The sequence below is a fragment of the Notechis scutatus genome, chromosome 1 (assembly GCF_049901735.1).
Source record: "Notechis scutatus isolate UNSWTSFEM ecotype Mainland chromosome 1, rNotScu1.2, whole genome shotgun sequence".
Taxonomy (NCBI): Eukaryota; Metazoa; Chordata; class Lepidosauria; order Squamata; family Elapidae; genus Notechis; species Notechis scutatus.
The window spans coordinates 160,413,891-160,428,997 of record NC_142009.1 but is presented as its reverse complement, the minus strand read 5'-3'; the positions used below and the strand labels follow the sequence as shown (position 1 = coordinate 160,428,997).

Genomic DNA, 15,107 nt, shown 5'->3' with positions numbered 1-15,107 from the left:
CTTTTATATTCACAACAAAGCTATGAGAAATTCAGGTGAATTAGGGTCAGACAGTGAGCTTCGTGGTAAAGCGTGAATTCAAACCTACCCATTCTAAATCCAGGATAAAATGTAATGTTAATTTTGCTGAGCAATTTAAAGGTTTAGATTATTTCCTAAGCTTTTTTTTTTTAAGTAACCATAAAGACCTTTAAAACAGGTATTTCTTTAACCATAGAATTCCACAACAGCATCATTAGCCACAACATTAGACTGTCTGGCTGAGAATTATGGAATACCACCATCAATCCAAGTGAGTAGAGAAATCTCTGTGAATTAACAAATGGGCAAAAGGATGTGGGCAGGTCCTTGTAACCTATGCCACTGGTCTCCCTAATAACATGATTACTTGAGAAAGTAGCACTTAGAAGTGAGAAATGAAACAATTTAAGAAGGAAGTTGACAATCTGTACCATCTGCTAGGAAAGCAAAAATCAGCAATGCATACTGTGTTAAAAGACTTGGCTTTGCAGAGATATATGTTTATATCTTAAATTTAAAACTAGTCTTGATTTTGTTTAGAGATCAATTTTTACAAGTTTGATCCCAGTTTAATAATAATAACTTCCTTCTTACATTCTGGGAATTCTCTTTTGATGAGAAATGAAATCCTGTGCTGAATGAACATGTTTAAATTGATGTTAGGAATGACTTCTCCTCTATCACACACCAACTAACTATTGATTAAAGTATAGTTTAGCTATGTGATCATCTTCCAGAAGATTTGAGTGATTGGTTGGTTATATAATGAAGGAACAACACAAATGAATAATTTATGGAAATGTATCATCAAACCTGAGAATGGTTAACTGTGCTGAAAAGAAATCACACATCATAAAGGTATTCTCTGTGTGTCTCTTTAATAAAATATTTTTGCATAGTTATTTCCAGTGTTCAAAAAACAATGCTCATGCACAGCATAGGGCATAGGCTGTGTTTGTATAGCAAAACACTGATCATTATTCCACTGCTTTAATACTAGAAAGCCTCAAAATACAAATATCAAAACAGCACACAGCATAGTGATATTTAGGAAACAAACAATAATGACAAGAAAGCAGCATTTTGTGGTAACAGCCTAAAACACCACTACAACTGGAAGTCTGTCAGCACTGATTGACTTTAATAGAAAAATAATACAAGTCATAGGACATATTTTAGCAAATACTGGTTTGTGCGTTTCTGGTAAATCACACATTGGGTAGTACAATTCATTTGTAAAAATAAAAATCAAGAATTCTAGAACTTTTACATTCTTTTTGCAAACAGAAAAAATAGCATTGTCCCAGCTATCCATTCAAAATGTCAAGAAATCACAAGCTTTTCTCTAAAAACTTTAAGAAAGGTGAATATTAATTTCTAAGTTAGGAAATCCCTCATTAGTTCCATTTCTGGAATGGGGACAAATAATATGTTGTAGCAAGTTGCCTCATATGCTTTAATACTGTTATCTATTTTTGATCATATTAAAAAACCTTAGCCATCCAAATGAAACAAAAGAAAGCTATTCATCTCCAAAGCTAAAAACCACAATTTATACAACAATCTCTGAATGCTTAAAGACGTGGACTCTATCATAATAGTCTCCTTTTTATTTTGAAAATCCATGTGGCAAAGAAAACTATTTTGCAACTTTTGTACATTGGGATGTTGGTGTTAGGAGAAGAAAATTTCCCCTATTTTATGTGACTTTTGTTTTGGGTTAGTTTCTCAGAATCCTAATTTGGAACCCTACTCAAATAATTCGTTGCATAATACATTTTAAAAACTATTCCTTTCTGAAATTTTAGTAGGTATAACTCACTATAACCATACACAAATGTTATGTATGTTTCTGAATTATTATTTAGTTATGCCATGATCTGCTTGGGCCTAGCTTTGTTAAGATATTAATATACTAAAAATAAAATTATAAATACAGAATGAATTCTCAACAAAACAGATGACTATTAATAAATAATAGCAAAATACTTAGTAGCAAAAGTCTAAGCATATCAAACATTTTTATTAATGTCAATTAATATTTTGTACCTCTTTTGAGCTATATTTTGTACCTCTTTTGAGCTATATTGTTACCACTTGCGTTAAAATATATTTTATCTCTGAAGATTCTTAACTGACAAAAACATCTTTTTTTAAACTCACCCTACTGGTACACTAACCATTTGTTCATTCTAACAGTAATAAACATTGATAAATTAAGTCCAAGTAACCAAAGCCAACACCCTTTACTCTTACTAGGAAATCAACCAGACATTATTTGAACTATAAAATATGGTTAAATTCATTTCTGCAACTGATAAGCCAAGGATGAAAAACCTGCAGTCCCCAGTACCCTTAGATTACAAGGTAGTCCTCACAACAGTTCACTTAGTGACTATTCAAAGTTACAACAGCAGTGAAACTTATGATCATTTTTCACACTTACAACCGTTGCAGTGTCCCAGGGTCATGTGATAATCTTTTGCGACTTTCTGACAAGCCAAGTCAATGGGGAAGCCAGATTTACTTAACAACTGCGTTACTAACTTAACAATTGCTGTGATTCACTTAACAACTTTGGCAAAAAAGGTCATAAAATGGGGCAAGCCTCACTTAACAACCATCGCACTTAGCAAAAGAAATTTTGGGTTCGATTGTGGTCGTAAGTCAAGGACTACCAGTGTATCCAACTAAAATTTAATGGCAAAATAGTTCAGCTGCACAATTTCTACTCCCACTCCCCTTCCCATAAGCACAGAAAGCACAATGCTTCCATTTTCTGCCATTTAAACTCCTCAGGCCTCAGAAACAGCCTGAAATTGTACCAAGTTTAGCTTAATGACTTTTTAAAAGTAGAAATGAGCAATAAGCCCCTTGGAGGCTTTCTGCTCACATTCTCATCCTTAAAAACTGATGTAACCAACCAACAACCAAAACTACAAAAACTCTCTGTTCCTGTATTTATTGGCAGAGAGGTCTTGCCTAGAAGCAAGGAGAAATTTTCTGACAGTGAGAACAATTAAACAATGGAATAACTTGCCTTCTGGGGTTGTGGATGTTCTATCACTTGAGGTTTTCAAAAATAGACTGGACAACCATTTGATCAGTATGGTATATAACCACTGAGCAAGGAGCTGGGCCTCTGAGATCTCTTCCAAGCATATGATTCCATGTTCTACAATTTTGGGAGTTCTTACACAGCAGAAACCTGAGGTCTACCAGGAGAAAGATATACTCCTTTTGTTGTTTTTGTTGCCATTTTGGTAAACCCAAAAAAGTGGGTAAGCACTCGTCTTGCTACTATAAATGGCTGGTGAACTATAGCTTGGCAAGAATTAATGAAGAGAATTTAATATTTGGTTTTTTTCTTAATTTGGAATTAAGAATTGTAAGAGTTCTTCTGGTTGGCAGCTGCTAAACTACAACTGTGCTTTTCAAGAAAAGACCATCATGTACCTTGACTAATGTATTAGGTCATATGATAAACATTAGTATGGGCAGAAAAAGAGAATCATCAACTTAATCTTGAGCTATTTGCAGATCTTCTATTGTTAATAATAATATAGAGATAAAATAAATATTTATTTTGTAACTTGATTCGGGTACCTAACTGTTCTATTTGGTATGAAAGACCCTCCTCCTACAATCCATTACTTCATACTAGTAATAAAGGCATCAGTGATTTGACAAGCCTGTTATATTCATTTAAATAGAAATTCTAAATACGTTTATCAGAGATTAAGCACCATTGAACACAATAGCTTATTTCGAACTAAGTATGCAGTGACTGCACTGTGAGGCAATGGCACTAAAATGTAGAAAATAAACCACTCATTAAAGGATTACGGGATTTTAGGAATATTGAAAAAAAATGGATATGGACTCCAAATTAAATATCTAATCTTGTACAGAAGAAATTGGGAACTTCTTTGAATCTAAGGACTGAACTAACTTTCATACTGGTGTCTGTAAACCAACAGGATGGGGGTTGGGTCACTCCACACAGTCCCAAATCCCACCTAACATATGCTCACATGCAAATACACCTCCTGGAAACAGGGCAACTAACTCTGACTGCAACACAGCATAACTATCCAAGACATCTAGAACTGTTTAACAGGCAAGACAAGGCTATCTTTACAAATGGATATGAACTACATCAGTGGGGAGAAAAAAAGCTTGATTGTCTGGCCAAAAAGGCACCATGAAGTGAGGTGATAATTGTGATTGTTAGCCAATGCTAATGAGAGTGAAAAAAAAAAAGAAATTAACCAAAACCTTTGGTTAAAAGTAAAAAATTCTTAACTAAGAAATTCCCAGAAAGCAATACAGTAGTAAAAAAAAAACATTTAGTAAAGTTGCTGGGAATTTAAAAAAACGCTTTAGGTTTTTTTTTTTTAAATGTATCTGTAAAAATGGGGCAATGGAGGGCAACTGTAGAATCTATTTAGCTACTTGGTCTTTTCAATACTATTTGTTGGTAGCAAATATCCAATTTTCAGTGGTGTTTTTTCTTCTTCTTCAAAATAAATCAAAAACATATATTTAATTTGCATTTAAAATCCATATAATGGGCAAGGGGAGCCAAAAATGTCAGCCTTGCCCACTACATTATTACCGGTATTATCCTATCATAATATAGTGTTCTTTCGAAGATTTTTAAAAGAAAATTCAGCCCTAGGCACAAACAACTAGAATGTGATAATATGCTGTTTCTAAAGGTCTTAAGGTATCTGGTCTCCAAAAGGCTTCTTTTAATGTTGAAAGACCCACAATGCCATGTCATGCTCCTCTCTTGCAACAAGCTCTTTCCCTTCACAACCAGGATCTGAAATGCTCTTAGAAGGCTGATAATGCCAGGAGCATTGAGATGCTTCCCTTAAGTCTCCCAGAGTTGAAAAGGTTCTTTTTTGCTGCTCCATCTATCCCACAACCACATGAACTATCAGGACCAATGAGAGGGAAGGGAGGGTGGGCAGAAGGAAGAAGCACCCTCAGGAGTGTTACAGTTTTGGGAATTCAAGAAAGAGAGGTTTCTCAGACTTTCAGCAAGGCTCCAAAAGAAATTTCTCTCAAAAAAACAAACACCTGTGTCTAGCTTTTTAAAAAATTGTTACTCTCTCCTTTAAGAAGTGTATAGTATTTAGGGAAGAATCTTTCCAACTTCTGTAGCAAAAGCCATTTTTTATATATGTGTTTTAGGTGAAACTAAAGAGCTCTAGTATATAACATATATAGACATAACAGTGGTATAAAGTGCCTTTAAAACAACACATTTTATTCTATCTCTGCTCTGTTTTCCCATAATAGCATTGTCATTGTGTACAGGATCATACATGAAGTGCATAGTGAGAGATCAACATAGGAAACATATGATGCTAATCATGAGAACACAATTTCCCACGTGACAGTACAAATAGTAGGTCTTTGTGTGCCTAAAGTTGCATTGTGCCAAGAGATAGCTTGGACTAGCATTCTAATAATTCATTATTGTTCCTAAATAAAGAGAGTAGAGAAAACCAGATTCGAGAGTGCAGAAAGCCACACAAAGACCCACTAATCAGTTTGCATAAATGAATTGTAATTGTACAGCATAGAACAAAACGTGAAGTCTTGAGTGGATTTAATACTGAAGCGAAGCAAAGAAATCGTTTCAGAGATCTGAGCAGGCTGTCCACCCTGCCGCCATGCTATAGTCAAACTTGTATAGTGGGTCTCTGAGGTGCTTTCATACTGGAAGACAACAGTGGGTCCTTGAAAAAGAAAAGAAAACAAAATTAGGGATAAATGACTATAGTAGAACATAAGAAGCAGTACTGTCTTAATAACCAATATTCTAAAGACAGAATTAATATGTTTTTTTAAATATTTCTGATAATTTAAAACTATTTGGAAACAGGACACTGTGTTTAAAACTGCCAGATGTTGTAACAGTTAATTTTAAAAATTAAACTAACATAAGGGAAAATAAAATCAAGCAGCAAGGTAATTTCTTAGAATATTCACTGAACTTGTGATAGGTAAATTTTAAAGTTTCAATATTTACACCTGATCTTAATCAAAAGCTCAGAAGCAATGCTTATTTGTCAAACCTTCTATCCCACCAGGACTGACGTATCTTCCCAGATTGCCTGATTCTGTGCTTCTATTTCTTTTATTCATCCCACCTACCACTGAACATTGATATTAATTTTGGTGATCTTCACTATGACCTGCATTATATTTATATTATTGTCATGTTATCATTGTATTTTATGCTTTTTTTCAGATATCTGTAATTTTATATGTATATGTTTCTATGTAGTGATTTCTGGCCTAAAAGCATGATAAAGGTTTGTTTTTGTGGATTTAAATGCTATTTACATTCAAAATCTGGGTTATATATGTTCAAATTACATAGTACCACTTATCAAGAGCATAATTAAACAATTATCAACAGACATTGCCTCATTCATCTATTTCTAAGGGCCAATGAGTTCAACACTAACTTCAAGGGATAAAATGGGCATCAAAATGACTTAATGAACATTGGTGAAGGTAAAAATGGTGTTTAACCCTTTATGACTACATGTCCATGTAATTTCCGGAGTAACAGTATGGAAGTGGTTGGCCATACTGCCGTTTCTTTAAAAATGTTTTTTTCAGTTTCCCCATCAGCTTGCAAGTACTAATCGTATCTGATTAGATGGTACCATTTGTTGTTGAGAAGCACATAATTAAGGTATGTGCTAATATTATATTAAGTTATCGATAAAATTTGGGAGAGAAGACAGATTCCAGGAAGATATTTTGGCACCTCAGTATTAAATTAAGGTTTTTTTTCACGGACACAAACTTTTATGGGTAGAATGAACAGACCTAGAAATATTGTTTCCATATGGTGCTATGTTCAGATTTTACTTAATGAGCTATAATGGATAAAATGAAATGTAATATTCATATAATATACGGAATGGAAGAAAAACTACACTTTTTAAAGATGTATATGGATATGTATATTTACATGTATGTATGTGTGTTTATAGGCATGTCAATACATGTCAGCACTCAGACCTTTGCTGCATTAAATATGCTACCAACTCTTTCCATGTTCATATCAGAATATGGAGAGAGGTGGAAAATACCAGCAGTCTAGGGTTAAAACCTTAGTCTACCTGGAGTGTGTGTGTGGGATAGTGCTGAAATCTTTTCTAGAGTAACTACATATTTCTAAAAAACAGGTTTTCATTTTGAAGTAATGTGACGTAAAGCCAACACTGAAGTTCATACAAGCCAAATTATTAGGGTAGAATATAAGTAATTTCTGACTGTGCATAATATATACAAACCAGAGACATTTTGTTTACAGCAACTTCCTTCTTGGTATATGCATAAAAGAACAAACCAAAAACCCAATATTATGATATGGTGATGACTTTATTTATCTAGAAAGTGTCCCTATGTAAACAAATGACAAATTTGCAATTGCTGTAAAACAGGGGTATCAAACTCGCGGCCCACAGGCCGGATGCATCACACATTGGCCACGCCCACCCCCATTTTAGCAAAGGGGAAAAAAATCACGATATGTCATATGATGACAATGTGACGCCGCGAGTTTGACACCCCTGCTCTAAAGGAAAACAATCTGGTCCACCCACAAATATGAGACTGGCCTTCTAGAAGAAGATTAAAAATGCCAGGAAACCTTATCTTGCCATTATCTCAACATAGAAACATTGGCTTATCCAATTACTATGGTGCAGCCCAATTTGTTAAATATGTTAAATCTAAAAGTATGAACTACATTGTTAACTGTGTTAAAAGCTAGAAACATCATTCTAACCATGTAGGAAATAATCCAAATTTCATATCAAGGAAATATTTCAATTAGGCCAAATCACAATCACAAAACAGAAAATGAGCATTCATGTTTTATTGATCAAATGGTAAACAAAGCAAAAATTAGAGGAAAGATACAAACAGTGAATGCTGAAGCCAACACTATTCCAGTTATTCATAAGCTGAGACATAAGAGTATATGTATACACATTAGATTCTACCAAGCATTTTAATTATATTAGGCTACATATGGAATTATATCTAGAACAATTCTTGATCTCCCATTTAAAAAACAAAAGATAAAATCCTGCTTCAAAACTATCTCCATCCCTTGACAAAACACAGATCTCTTAATAATTGGAAACCAGAGTAATAAAAAGTTGATAACCTCCATATTAATAAGACTGATGTCAAGAAATATTATGTAAATGAAGGCGCTGTATACTCTGAATGTCAGAGCTTTAACTTCAGTACGGAGATAACTCCAAATAACCTCACTTTGACTCTCTTTGGTACTAGGTGGGTAGAAAGAAACTTTGACAAGTTTTCAGGATTGTTATTTTGTTGTTCAGTCTGGTATATTGGTTAAGGCACCAGGCTAGAAACCAGGAGATTGAGAGTTTTATTTCCATCTTAGGCATGAAGTCAATCAGGTGACCTTACGCCAGACACACTCCCTCAGTCTTGGGAAGCAGATTAGTGCAAACATTGCCAAAAATGTTGTTAAGAAAACTGCAGTAAAGTTGCCAGGAAACAAAAAGCTAACTTGATGGCACAAAAAAACCCCCAAGCCTACAACAATAAGGTAGCATTCCTGGAAGCTTTGTAGGGTTTGTTTTCTGACTTGGTCTATCTCAAAGATCTGATGGATCAGATCTGTGAGGTTGGAAGTTATGAAGCCTATATTATAAAACTTCTTTGATGCTTTCTTTTTAAAAAAGGAAAGAAGGCAATAATCAGGGGTGGGATTCTACTGGTTCTGTCCACCTCTTGACAGAGCAGCAGACAGACAGCATACATAGAAGCAGTTCTATGTCTGCTGCTGTTTTGGCCCACCCACCCGCCTGGGCTCTTACCTGACCTTTATTTCCTGCTTTTTCAACTGCAGCTGCTTTGCGCGACACAGCTGCGGTTGAAAAAGCAGGAAAACAGGGCTTTCCCAACCGCTGCCCACTTGCACGCAGCGCTGCTCAGCTGTCCGGGCAGCTCACCAGGTCATAAATTGCACGCGCGCGACGCAGAGCAACAGAACCGGTAGTTATATCGGTCAGATCCCATTCCTGGCAAAAATCCATACTTAACTCTGAGGAAAATTGGACTAGGATATATTATGTTATCTGTGCAGTATGCCCATTTTATTATGTTACTTATGTTGTTATTTTGATTTTATTATATTGTTTGTAGAGGTATGAACCACTGAGAATTTTTTTGACTGCAGCAGACATAAATTAAACTGGTCTATTGCTTTCTTACTCAAATAGCTCACGCCTCACAGGAAGAGTTCAGCATAACATAATTGGAACCAGGTGGTAAAAAAATTGATGGATACTTAACTGAGCTTTCCAAACAATTTCCTTAAAAACTACTGCCATGTTTAAAAAGGCACAAGATCCACAGCAATATATCGCAATGACTAAACTATTTTAGTCATTATTTTTAACCCTGCATTCTAAATAACTCAGCATTTTCCTGTTGAAGAAATATATGTGACCGTGCAAATGTACACCTATATTGAATGAGGTATCTGAATTTATTTCATACAAAAGCATGAATACAGAGAAATTCAATAACTACTTAAGCAAGTTTTACTTACACTGTTGACTTGGATCAGAGTCTACAGTCATCTTCACATAGTTTGAAGGAAAGAGGCCATAAACTCCATTGATTTCCCCTTGCCACCAATCCATATCTTCTTTGTTCATTACATTTATAAGGTGCCCCTTAGAAAAAGTGAGCTCATCTTCATTGTTTGCTGTGTAGTCATACATTGCTATCACTTGACACACTAACAGAAACAAAAGAAATGACAAAGGTTCTTCAGGAGCACCAACAATAACTATTCCACTACTCGCAACAATCACCATCCTTTCTTAGAAATTTACAAAACAAACTATTTAAATTTGTGCATGTTAAATATTTACATTTTACAATTTAAAATTGTTCTAATTCATAAATAGCAATCTTATTTTCAATGGCTCAATTCTGTTTCTGAGTTGAAAAGTTTCGACTTCTGGATTGACTTATCTCAGCAATTGCGGATCTGACCATTCTACACTCAATTTTTAAAAGAAGCCATCAAGTATAGAACTGTAAAAAGAAACCAGTTGAAATAAAGGGTGTCTTCTTTTTTATAGTGAAGTATTGGTGAAAATCATTCATGAATACACTTCCAATTTTCAAATAACGGCGATTGCAGTCATAATTTGCGAAGGTAAGCTTTGCTAATTATAAATTGCTAAAATTTACAAATGTAGCTTTCTCTTGACCACTTATTTATTACTCATCTTAATAAATAGTACAAATGCTTAGAACATTTAATATGGAAAAATGCCAGATTTTTTTCCAATTAATTCTTAAAAGAAAATAAATTATTTTATTTAAATAAATTTGATTTAATTCAGAAATGTAATTTATTTTCCTAAATGTACTTGCTTACTTGTATACTGTTTCCTCCAAAGATTCTATTATATTAATTATAATAAATTCAGTAAATATACATTCCACATTCTAATGCAACTAAATTCAAACATGTACAAATAGAACACATACTTCCTAGTCTAATCCTCTCTTTATTTTGCTTTACTTTCATTCTCAAACTGCCCTCAGAATAAAATTTTGTTTTTTTCTTCTTCATAATGTACAAAGCCCAAAACTTTATAAAATTCAAATAATTTGGCTATAATGCTTAAGTATTTTATGATTTTATCATAACTCTACATATCGATGGTTTTATGTAAAATCTGAATATAGATAGATAGATAGATAGATAGATAGATAGACAGAGACACAGAGAGAGAGAGAGAGTCAAAGAAATCAAAGTAACACAATAAACAACTACATTGAAATGTTGTACCAAGAACAAAATATAACCACAAACAAAAGAATAAAACTGAAAATAATACCCAAGTTATATGGCTTGCACCTAAAACTATGAGAACCTATAGTTTATTGAATATATCACAATTGCATGGGTTCCCACATGAGTCTAAGTCATAAAGCATAAGTTACAAATTACAATGGATGAAGTCACACAGTATGCTAAGCTAAAAAGAAACACTTTGGTTTTACCATAAGGTAGGAACTCTTCCCTCAATCGGAAACAAGTTTTAATTGCTCACCTGGATGAACAGCTGGCATAGTCTTTTCATTGCTGGGACCCAACAGCTTCACATGAGTAGCAGGAAACCATCCTTTTTGTCTTTTTTTTCCTCTTGCCTGAAAAACACAATTGGAAATCCAAAATCTAATGTCCTTTTACTTGCATACTTTTAACTTTGCTGAGATTGGCAGTAAGAGTCAGTCTTTTATGTTTTCTTGCTCTGCCCTATGTACGAACCATGGTCTCAGATTTAATACCTTTATTATTCATACATTTTGGGACAGCTGGATTAACAAAATGTGTTCTTTTTCTACTAGTGGATTGATTTGCGCCAGTAAGGCAGAAGAGTGCTAAATTCCTCTCAACAGCAGATGATGCAAGAGGGATACAGATCTAGTTTTTGATAGATAAGTGCTTGACATGTCTATTTGCTTATCCCATCTTGTTTTCATTTATTTTTAACTACTATGTATTGCTTTTGGTTTCAATCAATCAACCAATGAGATCTCCTTTTTTCATAAATTTTTTCTTCTTGAAATAAATGCAGTTTTGCACGCTCTCTCTCTCTCCCTCTCCCCCCCTCTCTCTATATATGTTTTCTTAAGTTTTCGCGGGTACTTACATGTATGGTATTCAGCTTTGTTCGGGTATTTTCCCACATCATTGTAGTTGTGCTTTTAAAGTTGTAGCAATTGTAGATTCTGCCGAAACGTTGCTACAACTTTAAATGCACAACTACAATGACGTGGGAAAATACCCGAACAAAGCTGAATACCATACATACATACATACATACATATATAATTACAGACATAATTTGCTCATCTAGATAAGAAACATGATATCGGGTCGAGAAACTGGCTGCTCTATTACCTGTAGTTCTCCTTGCCACCATCCAGTAGAATTTTTCTGCAAAATCACAATCAACTGTCCAGGAGCGAGACTCAGCTGTTCCGTTCCTGATGCAGTGTAGGCTGTTGTAACTTGAGCAATTTCTAAAGAGAAATATGTATCAGTGTAAAATGTATGATTATAATAGATAAACACACAAAAAAAACAGTAATACTCACCAGGTTTTTTATTTAATGTTCCTGTTTTGCTAGCCGTAGGAGAAATCTACAAAAAAGAACAAACAATTGGGAGCCCAAGTTTAATTTCAGTTCTCCCCCTTTTTTATTGCAAGTACCCATTTTTGAAGCATAGCACAACCTTAGAAAATCTAAAATCAGTCCTTTCTGCAACAAATTCTGCCTCCCTCCTCCCTCTCTTTTATCCCCTGGCCAAAAGTGCCATAAGAATGGGCAATATTTATTCTCTGAGACAAAGCTGAATTCTTCCCTATTACATTTTTCTTGGGCTTGTACATGTATCCCTGAAACTGTCTTGGTTTTATTCTTGAAACCCTGCATCTCTAATTGGGAAAAAAGAAATTCTAAAAGCAGAACAGTTAGATGAAGTCTTACATCATGATCCTTTGGTTTGACATAGTTTGAAGGAAAGATTCCACTTCTATCACCAATTCTTCCAGTCCACCATTCCCCATCTTTCTGACTCACTACTATTTCTTCACCTTCAGTGAAAGTTAAATCACCAGGCTCGGAACTTGAATATGGATATAGTGCTACATATTCTGAAAAGGTAGAGAAAAATTCAGTCATGTAGTAAAGCTATGTATGACTAAAGATTGTAAAACACTGATTCATATAATCCTTTCTACCTCAAAATCTGTGACTAATGCTCAGGTAACATCAGGCAACAAAGGAAATTATAGATACCTTTTTTTAATGACAGAAAAATTCAAAGTCAAAATGTAATACTTCAATAGCCTAATCACACATGAACATATTCCTCTCGCATTCAACCATCTTACACCATTCTTTGGCAATATGTAATGTCCCTTCATGTATCCAGGTCTAGCATGGCAGACAATTACAAATATGGTGCTATCTTCTACTGTGTTTATAGTGTTGCTTACTAACAGAGGAAAAGATACCCTCATCACATACATATACACAGCACATTTTTGCAAGTATACCATCGCTTTTGCAAAGCAAATTTATTCTTCACTTAAGTTAATGACGATTAGTAGATGAGAGTTGGAATGCTGTGCTTAGGCTAACTTCTTTGAATCCAGCATGCTGATTTCTTATCATGTGTCACCAATTTATCCTGCATTTAACAATTTTAATGAAATTATTTTATTAAAGTATTCAGAGGAAAAGTATACTCCTCAGGTAAAATATATGGAGACCAGAATAAAAGGCTTTTCTATCTTTGTTATTACAAATATTTATCTCAGAACATTTATAGCGTTGGATAGATAAACATATGTTAGTGTTCTAGCATGGGTGTCTGAAACACTGTGCAGTACTATGCATGTTCTTTATTCCTTGAGACATATACACTCATTCAAAGACTTAAGAATCAGAGTGCTTACATGGAGTTCTTGCTCTCACCTGAAACACCAATTGATGTGGAAGGATTCTTATTTATAACTGCATAAACAGCTTCTGGTCTGCAGAAGAAATAATTAATTAAGTTATAGTTATTTTTTCATATTTAACTATTCAAACTTACGAGATATTTGGAAATAAGGGAAAGTATAGATTCCTCAAGTCATTCTGAATATGATGAGATGAAGTCTCATCTTTTTCTTTCTCACATAGCCCTCCCCATCCTACCCTTGGGGTGGACTTGAAGTGAAGCTTCTTCATCACACTAGCCATACTTAGGTGTGCTATGGTTAATATTAATTTTTTAAAATAAGCCACTATTGGAATCCATGGTTTAAAGTTAGGTGACTTCCTACAAACCCATCAGCAGAAGGCATTTAATAAGAACACAAAGGAAGGGAGATGAGAAGTTCTGTATGAAGATGGTACTTGTTAAGGTAAAATCACTGATCTGCTAAAAGGTTTCTTCCAAATATATTCCTCAATTTCAAACTTCATTTTAAAAATTCTGAATTTATCCAAAAATTTGGGAATGTAATGTATGAATTGTTAAAAAGAGAATAAAAATTATCTCTGCAATTGTTCTTAATTCTAAAACTAATATTCAAAGCCAGCAAAGTTTAAGGACAGACATGCTAAAATATCATCTGTGGGGAAACAGAGATTGTCCATATGAATCCCTCCAAATCTCAACCAGTCTTCTATTCATCTTCTACACAAACCACACTTATTTTGCCAACAGTTTCAGTTGAAGTATTCTGACAGCCTTACTTACTCCTCTCTTTGGGATTCATTTCCAGGTAAAATCTTCACATAGGATTTGGGAAACCATCCTCTTCCTTTACCAGCTTCTCCATACCACCAATTTTCTTGCTGCTCCAGCACAGTAATTATGTCGTTTTTTGAAAAGTTTAAGTGATTATCTTTTTTTGCAGTCCAAGAGCAAAGTGCCTGTGCTTTTATGTTTTCTACCACTTGTCCCTGTCGAAGATAGTATGTTAATGTCAGCCATGCAAGTTTCAAAGACACAAAATATATACTAAAAATATGTTCACTCCAAAAACATTTAAAACAAACTAGCAGCTCTACTTTGGAAGAAGCCAAACATATTTGGAATATACTGCAAATTGATTTGGGATAGTATAGAGAAAATGAATAACTCCACCATGTAAATGGGAATAGTTATATTTACAACTACCTTTTAAAGCGCCCAGTAAAATAGATTAAAAATGTGTTTTAAGGATAATGTAGTTTGTTAACTGCCCATAAATAAGTCAGAGTCAGAGCTGAAAAAGATTCTTGGATGAGAAGTAAAACATCTTCAAAAGAAAAACCGAGAAAGTCAGTTGCCTCTTGAAAAAGCACCTTTGGGACAACAATGACTTGGATGACTGAGAATCTCCATACACATTTGCCCATAAATAATTTTTTTAAAAAAAACTATTGTCTTGCCTACAAATTCCAACTGAATTATGGAAAAAATTCAATAAAAT

General features: G+C 34.3%; 1 protein-coding gene across 4 annotated transcripts in view; it reads right to left on the bottom strand.

Moving 5' to 3' along the window:
* The window catches only part of ITSN2 (intersectin 2), a 79,584-nt gene that overhangs the window by 17,684 nt on the left and 46,793 nt on the right, over positions 1-15,107 (bottom strand). For all 4 annotated transcript variants that reach the window (XM_087949213.1, XM_087949211.1, XM_087949214.1 and 1 more), the window contains 7 exons: positions 14,390-14,595; positions 13,618-13,676; positions 12,625-12,791; positions 12,232-12,277; positions 12,035-12,156; positions 11,181-11,277; positions 9,656-9,847 (listed from right to left, as the gene is read on the bottom strand). In XM_087949213.1, the coding sequence (XP_087805339.1) occupies positions 9,656-9,847; positions 11,181-11,277; positions 12,035-12,156; positions 12,232-12,277; positions 12,625-12,791; positions 13,618-13,676; positions 14,390-14,595 (889 nt within the window). The remainder of the gene's footprint in view (positions 1-9,655; positions 9,848-11,180; positions 11,278-12,034; positions 12,157-12,231; positions 12,278-12,624; positions 12,792-13,617; positions 13,677-14,389; positions 14,596-15,107) is intronic.